At 43.1% G+C, this 9,711-nt stretch overlaps 1 protein-coding gene across 5 annotated transcripts in view; it reads right to left on the bottom strand.

The window, feature by feature from the left end:
* Positions 1-899: 899 nt before the first annotated feature.
* The window catches only part of RXFP2 (relaxin family peptide receptor 2), a 99,044-nt gene continuing 90,232 nt past the window's right edge, over positions 900-9,711 (bottom strand). For 4 of the 5 annotated variants that reach the window (XM_082602269.1, XM_082602271.1, XM_082602270.1 and 1 more), the window contains 2 exons: positions 5,584-5,802; positions 900-2,119 (listed from right to left, as the gene is read on the bottom strand). In XM_082602269.1, the coding sequence (XP_082458395.1) occupies positions 1,860-2,119; positions 5,584-5,802 (479 nt within the window). In that variant the 3' untranslated portion in view covers positions 900-1,859. Of the gene's footprint in view, positions 2,120-5,583; positions 5,803-9,711 lie in introns of those variants that run through there. The other variant, XM_082602273.1, reaches the window with a different exon arrangement.

Genomic DNA, 9,711 nt, shown 5'->3' with positions numbered 1-9,711 from the left:
CCAATATAGAGCTTCCATTTTTCTGTGAAATATGCTGCCAAATTCCCTGGTGCATCTGACCTTGTGCTTCTCCTCATGTCCAAAGCTCAACAGTAAGAGTGCAGACATTCACAAACAACAGTTCCCAGATCCTTGCTTCCTGGCCAATGCCTGAGGCTCGAGAATGGGAAACTGGGAGACACATTTGTGCTAAGATTAGAGATACCCTACGCTCAGGGTCTATTCCTTATTTATGCTTTTGATGTTGGGAAATATATTAGAAATAAATCATGTGATGTTCAAGGACTGGCAAAGGACATTTAAAAAAATAGACAAGTTGGGAAGCAACTAATCATAGTGAGGAGATAAGACAGAGGGAATTTTGAAACTATAAGGAAAAAGGGTGGCCTAGTCAATGGGTAGGGACATTATTTCTAGAATAAGAGTGAAAAGATTTCCCTGGTGTAAGAAATATCTCACTTGATCAAAATAAAGGAACTCCCATGATGGTTTTAGTCAATATTAGATACTAACAGGTAAATTACCGACACAGCTGTGATGCATAAACTCTGGGATTCTTTCTTTCCTGGATGCTACTGGATAAAAGGGCATCTCATTCAATATGCAGTAGGAGGTGATGTGCAGTTCTTAGTCAGCTGCTTACATTTCATCTCATTAAAGGAACTCAGAATGAAGTGAAGAGTAAAGAAATTAAGTTACTGCTTCATGCTTTGGAAGAGGGGGGAAGAGAAAGAAAAATGTAAAGAGGTGTCTTGTTAATTGCGGTGCTGTGTTTGTTTCCTAGTTATATTCTCTACCAAGAAAAACATGGGTAACAGTCAATAAGCCCTATCTATGGTCTTTATTGAATTTAAATAGACAAATGCAAAATATAATTTTATTTACCTGATTCTTTTTTTTTTGACATATAAACTTTCCATATAAAAACATGTCCAGGACTTCACAACTACTTTTCATTTTCAAAAAACAAATCCAAACTTATCAGCCTTTCTGTTAAAAACAATAGGAATTTATCTGAGTCCAGTGTTCTTAAATCCCCCTTAACACTTCTTATCTGTGTGTTCTATGATGGCAGAACTTGCCAGCAATAGGGATACTGCTCTTAAGAAATTATACTTTAAAACACATTAAAATGTAGTTTTTGGCAGTTGGAGTTCCCAAGTTTCCTTTATGGCATGCGCAACCTTAAGAAAAGTATTTTGAGGGCTCAGTTCTTCTCACATTAAATACAAGCTGAAAAGGAGAATGGTACTAGGCGAATGGTCAGCGTGCCCCTCTGGTCATATGTTCGACTTCGAACCTTGTATGAAGTTCTGCTTTCAAAGCCGCTAATCCACGGGCCTCCATAGGGCAGGACTTGAGGTGGGTGGACATCTCGGAAATCCTTCGCTATCAGTTCAGCAGGATGCTGATGATTTCATTTGACGTCGAAAAAGCAAGGAGAGAGATGTTAGGCTTATGCTATTACCGCCACGCTAGCGTTAGATGTCGTGACTGTTTTCATTTTATGGACAGCACAATTCAATTTAAAAACAGACCATGCAGCGCCAACGTGTGGGCATCCGCTGGTAGGTTGGCCGCGTTGACGAGCTAGACAACAACTGCTTATCAGCCTGCTATTTATGGATTCACTTGTGCATTTCAGGCATGTCGGTGAGGAGAACTCTCAGGTACAGTTCTCAGCCCAGCTGATCAACAGTACAGCTGCCATCGGAATGCAGTGCCTGACATCATCCTGCCGTGCCCTCCGTGCAGAAACGTTCGCCGTTGGTAAAGATGAAAAGCACCGCAGATGTCATCTTCCAAATGCTGTGTTTTTTTAGGTCGTCCACCGAAAGTCCAGTGCTCCAAAACCATGACTAGGAAACTAGTTTCACTATATTCTCCTCGAGGTTTATTTTGTTCAAAATGCCAAGTTTCAGTGAAGAGGAGTCATCGGCCCGCACGATGGACGTAGACAAACGTTTTTTTTTAGTTCTGAAAATCGATTTCCTCTGATGTTTGTGCAGCAGCTGTTTCAACTTGTCTTTGAAAAAGCTCGTTGTGAGAGTGTAGAGGATTGGGTTCAAGGCACTGTTTACCGGGAGGAAACAAATGACGACCCAGGAAGTGATCGCTTCTGAGAAGGAAACGAAGTGCGAAAGAAAGCTGAGGTTTTCATAGACACGAGACACGTAACATTTTATAGTCAAAGCTGCTTTTGAGACGGCCACCTGGCTCGTTTACATCCTCTCTCACCTCATGGAAAAGCTCTCTGCTGGAAGAGCATGGGAGCTACGAATTCAAGGTCCTACCACCGACTTTTCTGAGTTTCAGAAACTACTTCGCACTTTGTTACGAAACAACATGGGAGGAGATATGTGAAAACACTTCATACACTATAAATTGATACACATAATGTATTTTCTTGTTTTTACTGCCCTTCCTTATAGAAAAATAAGAAAATGAGGAAATAATTCATAATCAATAGGACAGTGTCCAGAACTAGAAGGTTCTGGTCCAGAGTCAGCTCTGACCTTGGTCTGAATTTCAGTCCTGAAGGTCTTCCTGCCCTGCCCTCATATCCCCACTGCTATATTCAGAGTGCAGTCAGAAGATTTGAAGAGCAAAAAAGAATATATCTCCAAACTCAATGAATTCCTTCTGTGTGAAGGCTTACAAAGGCTAATAGAATATTAAGGGAAACATGCCAGAAAAAGTGAAGAGAAATTTTGGATGGCAGTGTCCTTTCTGAATTCAGTTGTCCCTCAGTATCCACCATGGAAGTGGTTCCAGGAGCTCCACAGACACCGAAATCCACAGGTTCTCAAGTCCGTTAAATAAAGTGGCATAGTATTTGCATATAACCTATGCACATTCCCCCCGTATACTTTACATCATCTCTAGATTACTTCACCTAATACAAGGTACAGCCATGTAAAGAGTTGTAAATACAATGTAAATGCTATGTAAATATTTGCCAGCACAAGGCAAATTAACGTTTTGCTTTTTGGAACTTTCTGCAAATATTTTTCCAATATTTTCCGTCTGCAGTTAGTTGAATGCATGGATTTGGAACGCAGGGATACGGAGGGCCGACGGTACATCAGTTGCTTGGTTAGAATGAAATCTATTTTCTCTCTTAAACAGAGCCTGCTCCCAGGGCTACACACTTCTTAGCTGTGTGACTGTGGGCAAATCCCCTAAGCTCCCCAGACCTCAACTGCCTTATCTGTGAAAGGGGCTGACGATAACTTACATGACTGAAGTCAGTGAGCTGGGCCGGCTCTGCGGACAACCATTTTCAGCACATTTTCAGAACCTGGGGTTCTCCAGTCCCACCACATTCTGCTGTCTCCTCCCCCATCTTCAAAAGTCTGAGAACTGCCAGCTCAGGTGAGAGCTGGACATAAGCCTAGCATCCTTCCTCTCCCCCCTCCTTTGTGACCCCCTCCTTCCCTCCCCATCCTGTAAATTTCTCATCCTTCAGACACTGTTACTTGTTCTTCTCTTAGCCCTGCTCTGTTCCCTACATCGTGTCTGTTCTTCCTCTGGTTTACTTTTCCACTTCTTCTCTGACTTTATCTGCCCTTTCCTCCTTCCCTTTGATCTCTCCCTTCTCCTTTTTCTATGTTTGCCTTTCCTCTTCTCCACCCCATTTTCTCTTTCTTTCCCTTATTTCTTTTTAACTGGAAAGAATACGAAAGAAATACGTTTGTATTTAGCATACCTTAGATTAAATGAAGTTTTATATTACTATATTATGTCCTTAATTTAAAAAAAAATTAGATACGAACAGTTTGTGACTGAAGCAAAACAGTCAGTTGTTTTTTGTCTGTTGTATCCCCAAAGGAGGTTGTGATCAGGAATGAGACTTCCTGTTCGTCTCAGGATGACTCACTGATGTAAGGTTAGCAGGTAAGTCCTGAGATGGGAGGGCTGAAGCCAGCTTATCTTTGGGGCTGACCCCATGTACTCTCAGGGACCTACCATGATGGCGCAGACCCCAGAGTTCTTGGAGGGTGGGGACAGGAGGCATTTAGGTCCACGAATGTAGCAATTTCTACAACACCATGGGAAGTTGGGCAAGCGAGGAGGGGCTTAGTCAAGTGTGGTAAAGACTTCTCTCCTAGGTGCACTGAGGTAGTCAAGACAAACCTCAAAGGACTGAACTATAAAATGTAGAGAAAGACCAATGTGCGGCCCAATAACATTTTCATGATTTTTTTTCCTGTTCTAGTTCCATATCATGATCTGAAATGTCTTAGACTCTCTCCAAGAATAATGATTACTACCCTTGCTTATCAGAAAACCTTGTTGTGAGACTAAGCTCATAGGTTAAGGGGATGCTGCAAATGTTGTATGTCATTTTGCAGTGAGGCATTTGGCAAGGCTGAGGGACATAAATAGTTGCAGGTGTTTGTTACTTGTACATTCATCACTCTTTTTTTTTTTTTTTTTTTTTTTCGGTATGTGGGCCTCTCACTGTTGTGGCCTCTCCTGTTGCGGAGCACAGGCTCCGGACACGCAGGCTCAACGGCCATGGCTCATGGGCCAAGCCGCTCTGCAGCATGTGGGATCTTCCCAGACCGGGGCACGAACCCGTGTCCCCTGCATCGGCAGGCGGACTCTCAACCACTGTGTCACCAGGGAAGCCCTCATCACTCTTTTATAAGGGCTTCTGATGTGTCAACCCCACGCTTGACACTTCTTTTGTTTTTATCCAAAAGATTTCATATTCCATGGAATCTCATTATAAAGTCTTACAAAGAGAATTTCACAAAATCGATTTATCTTAGGCCTATTGTCAGAAAGTTTAGTTAAGAATAAAATAAAATGACTGCTAAAGATGTTCCTCTGGTACAAATCCTGAAAACATCTTCTACCAAGATGAAAAAGACAATTCCTGCCCTGGAGGAACACTCCAAATAGATTTGCAATAGGCTGAAAAAGTGAGTTGAAGATGATCCCAAAGTTTGTTTCCCTGAGGGCTGGGCAAAAGCCCTGGGTGGACCCTAGGATGGCTACAATTTCTAGGTCCCAGAAAGGCCTTCAAGCAAAATCCTAACTAATGAAAGGTGATTTTCTCTGGTTGAAGTAGGGCTGTGGCCTTTTAGATAGGCACTTGCATGGAACATTAGACCTCCCCAGGGCACAGTGTGACAACCACATGGCTAGGGCCATGAAATAGACTGGTGGTTCTTAACCAGGGGTGTGCACCTTAGAATCACAAAACACCCATGTAGAGGTCTTGGCCCCTACAGACTAAATTCAGAGGCCCAGGGTGAAACCTGGGCATGTATATTTTGTTTTGTTTTAGGTACTCTTGGTGAAGCACCACTATGTAGCTCAAGTGGAAGCAAGACACTAAGACTTAGTTTTTCTCTGTCTCCTATGTTTTTGTTATTCTTGTCTGGGTGGCACCATTACTCAGTTCCTATCTTAGAATACTGATTATGAAACACTTAGGAAATCCTAAACCTTTGTATTCAAGTTGTAGGTATTTATGGAGAACTTACTATATGTGACGGACTGTATTCTCGCCTCGTCAAACAAAGGACATAAGAAAGCACAGCGTACTTGGGAATAAAAGAAGGGACTGACCTGGTATTTCCACCCGGAAGAGGGAAAGGATTTTAATTACAAATACAGGAATCCAGCAGATGGCATCAGAGAACACTATAAAAAAGAAACGGTTTGCGACGGCCGCCTCTCTTCCAGTGTTATTCCTCACTTCTGAAGTCTGCAAGGCAGTTTTTTGAATGGAACAGAACATAATAGTATAGGAAAACACAATGATGAGAAAAGCCAGCAAATTCACACCTGTTGGGAAAAGTACACCTCTTAACGTCTCAGGTGTATAAATCAACAGTAGAAATATTGTGTTACTTAGATGTTCAATATGGTGCCTCTCCCCCTCCCCTGTACTTCCAGGAAGCATTCTTGTTATAAGCCCAGTGGTAAATCGGCTAAAACCCTGAATCCAAGGCTATAAACTGGAACAAGTTAAAAAAACGGGGTTTGCCAGATCAAAAAGGTATTTTAAATACATCAACACTTTTCCAAGAATTGTAGACTTTGAAATTCAGATCTATGTATATCATGAGGTAAATTTTAGCTTTTTAAAAGCAGGAAAAAAGCTATTTCATTTTTAGTTCTCTGCAAATTCAAACCTTAAGGGATTACTGTAATCACATGTACAGCTCAAGAAATCAATATGCCCCTATTCCTTTAACTTATAAATATGAATAAGATATCCTTGGAATATCAAGAAGACAACAGCCTCAGAAACATTATTTCTTATGTTTTTTGGTCTTAAAAATAATAATACACAGGACTAAAATACATTTTTATTTTTTCTTCAGATTGCCCACAGTAATCTAAACTAAAATTCAGAACCTTTTAGACTTGTTTTAGAAAAATAAGGAATAAAAGAAAAATTAAGAATTCAACTATGTAAATTACTCTTTTAGGGTCAAATATGTTCAGAAGATTCTCACTTATCATTATCGTATAATAATGACTTCTTTGTTGCTCTGTTATATTCTTGCTATTATAAAAATCCTAAAAGTGATCATCTTATTCCTTATAGTGAACATAAAATTTCCATATAATTTCAAAGTTGTTTAAAAAATGTTCATCTGATTAGACTGTATGTAAGACTGGTGAAGTCTAGGGAAAAATTCTACAAATTCAAGGTGTTCCATTGTTTTTATCCAAAAGATTTCATATTCCATGGAATCTCATTATAAATTCATACAAATAGAATTTCACAAAACTAATTTATCTCAGGCCTATTGTCAGAAAGTTTAGTTAAGAATAGAATAGAGAGTAGCTTCAAGATGGCTGAAGAGTAAGATGCAGAGATCACCTTCCTTCCCACAAATACATCAGAAATACATCTACACGTGGAACAACTCCTACAGAACACCCACTGAACGCTGGCAGAAGACCTCAGACGTCCCAAAAGGCAAGAAACTCCCCACGTACCTGGGTAGGGCAAAAGAAAAAAGGAAAAACAGAGACAAAAGAATAGGGACAGGACCTGCACCAGTGGGAGGGAGCCGTGAAGGAGGAAAGGTTTCCACACACTAGGAGCCCCTTCGTGGGCGGAGACTGCGGGTGGCGGAGTGGGGGAGCTTCGAAGCCACGGAAGAGAGCACAGCCACAGGGGTGCGGAGGGAAAAGCGGAGAGATTCCCGCACAGAGGATCGGTGCCGACCGGCACTCACCAGCCCGAGAGGCTTGTCTGCTCACCCACCGGGGCGGGCGGGGCTGGGAGCTGAGGCTCGGGCTTCAGTCAGATCCCAGGGAGAGGACTGTGGTTGGCGGCGTTAACACAGCCTGAAGGGGGCTAGTGCGCTACAGCTAGCCAGGAGGGAGTCCGAGACAAAGTCTGGAGCTGCCGAAGAGGCAAGAGGCCATTGTTTCCTGGTGCGCGAGGAGACGGGATTCAGAGCGCTGCTTAAAGGAGCTCCAGAGACGGGCGTGAGCCGTGGCTTCAGGGCGGACCCCAGAGACGGGCATGAGACGCTAAGGCTGCTGCTGCCGCCACCAAGAAGCCCGTGTGCAAGCACAGGTCACTGTCCACACCTCCTTTCCCGGGAGCCTGTGCAGCCCGCCACTGCCAGGGTCCCGGGTTCCAGGGACAGCTTCCCGGGGAGAGCGCACGGCGCGCCTCAGGCTGGTGCAACGTCACGCCGGCCTCTGCCGCCGCAGCCTGGCCCCGCATCCGTACCCCTCCCTCTCCCCGGCCTGAGTGAGCCAGAGCCGCAGAATCAGCTGCTCCTTTAACCCCGTCCTGTCTGAGCGAAGAACAGACGCCCTCAGGCGACCTACACGCAGGGGCGGGGCCAAATCCAAGCTGAACCCCAGGAGCTGTGTGAACAAAGAAGAGAAAGGGAAATCTCTCCCAGCAGCCTCAGGAGCAGCGGATTAAATCTCCACAATCAACTTGATGTACCCTGCATCTGTGGAATACCTGAATAGACAACGAATCATCCCAAATTGAGGAGGTGGACTTTGGGAGCAAAGTTATGTATATAGTTTTTTCCTTTCTCTCTTTTTGTGAGCGTGTATGTGTATGCTTCTGTGTGTGATTTTGTCTTTATAGCTTTCCTTTTACCATTTGTCCTAGGGTTTTGTCTGTCCATTTTTTTGTGTGTTTTCTTTTTATTACTTAAAATTTTTTCATAATAATTCTTTCTTCTTTTAATAACTTTATTTTATATCATTTTACTTTATTTTATTATACCTTCTTTCTCTCTTGCTTTCTATTTTTTCTCCCTTTTGTTCTGAGCCGTGCGGATGAAAGGCTCTTGGTGCTCCAGCCAGGCATCAAGGCTGTGCCTCTGAGGTGGGAGAGCCAAGTTCAGGACACTGCTCCACAAGAGACCTTCCAGATCCAAGTAATATCAAATGGCGAAAATCTCCCAGAGATCTCCATCTCAACGCCAAGACCCAGGTTCACTCAACGACCAGCAAGCTACAGTGCTGGACACCCGATGTCAAACAATTAGCACGACAGGAACACAACCCCACCCATTAGCAGAGAGGCTGCCTAAAATCATAATAAGGCCACAGACACCCCAAAACACACCACCAGACATGGACCTGCCCACCAGAAAGACAAGATCCAGCCTCATCCACCAGAACACAGGCACTAGTCCCCTCCACCAGGAAGCCTACACAACCCACTGAACCAAACTTAGCCACTGCAGACAGACACCAAAAACAACGGGAACTACGAACCTCCAGCCTGCGAAACGGAGACCCCAAACACAGTAAGTTAAGCAAAATGAGAAGACAGAGAAACACACAGCAGGTGAAGGAGCAAGGCAAAAACCCACCAGACCTAACAAATGAAGAGGAAATAGGCAGTCTACCTGAAAAAGAATTCAGAATAATGATAGTAAAGATGATCCAAAACCTTTTCTATACCCTGAGAAAACCATAATTCAAAAACAGTCATGTACCACAATGTTCATTGCAGCTCTATTTACAATAGCCAGGACATGGAAGCAACCTAAGTGTCCATCAACAGAGGAATGGATAAAGAAGATGTGGCACATATGTACAATGGAATATCACTCAGCCATAAAAAGAAACGAAATTGAGTCATTTGTAGTGAGGTGGATGGACCTAGAATCTGTCATGCAGAGTGAAGTAAGTCAGAAAGAGAAAAACAAATACCATGTGCTAACACATATATATGGAATCTAAGGGGGAAAAAAAGGTCATGAAGAACCTAGGGGCAAGACGGGAATGAAGACACAGACTTACTAGAGAATGGACTTGAGGATATGGGGAGGGGGAAGGGTAAGCTGTGACAAAGTGAGAGAGAGGCATGGACATATATACACTACCAAACGTAAAACAGATAGCTAGTGGGAAGCAGCTGCATAGCACAGGGAGATCAGCTCGGTTCTTTATGACCACCTAGAGGGGTGGGATAGGGAGGGTGGGAGGGAGGGAGACGCAAGAGGGAAGAGATATGGCAACATATGTATATGTATAGCTGATTCACTTTGTTATAAAGCAGAAACTAACACACCATTGTAAAGCAATTATACTCCAATAAAGGTGTTAAAAAAAAGAATAAAATAAAATGACTGTTAAAGATGTTCCTCTGGTACAAATCCTGAAAACAGACTTATAGAAAGGTTAGGAAGTGTGTGTTCTGAGAGCACCATAGGAACGTGAGATGTTAACAGTAGGGGAACCTGGGTGAGG

This window comes from Mesoplodon mirus, assembly GCF_964341445.2.
Source record: "Mesoplodon mirus genome assembly, chromosome: 17".
NCBI lineage: Eukaryota > Metazoa > Chordata > Mammalia > Artiodactyla > Ziphiidae > Mesoplodon > Mesoplodon mirus.
Note: the sequence above shows the minus strand (reverse complement) of the source record. Positions and strands in the feature narration are given on the sequence as shown.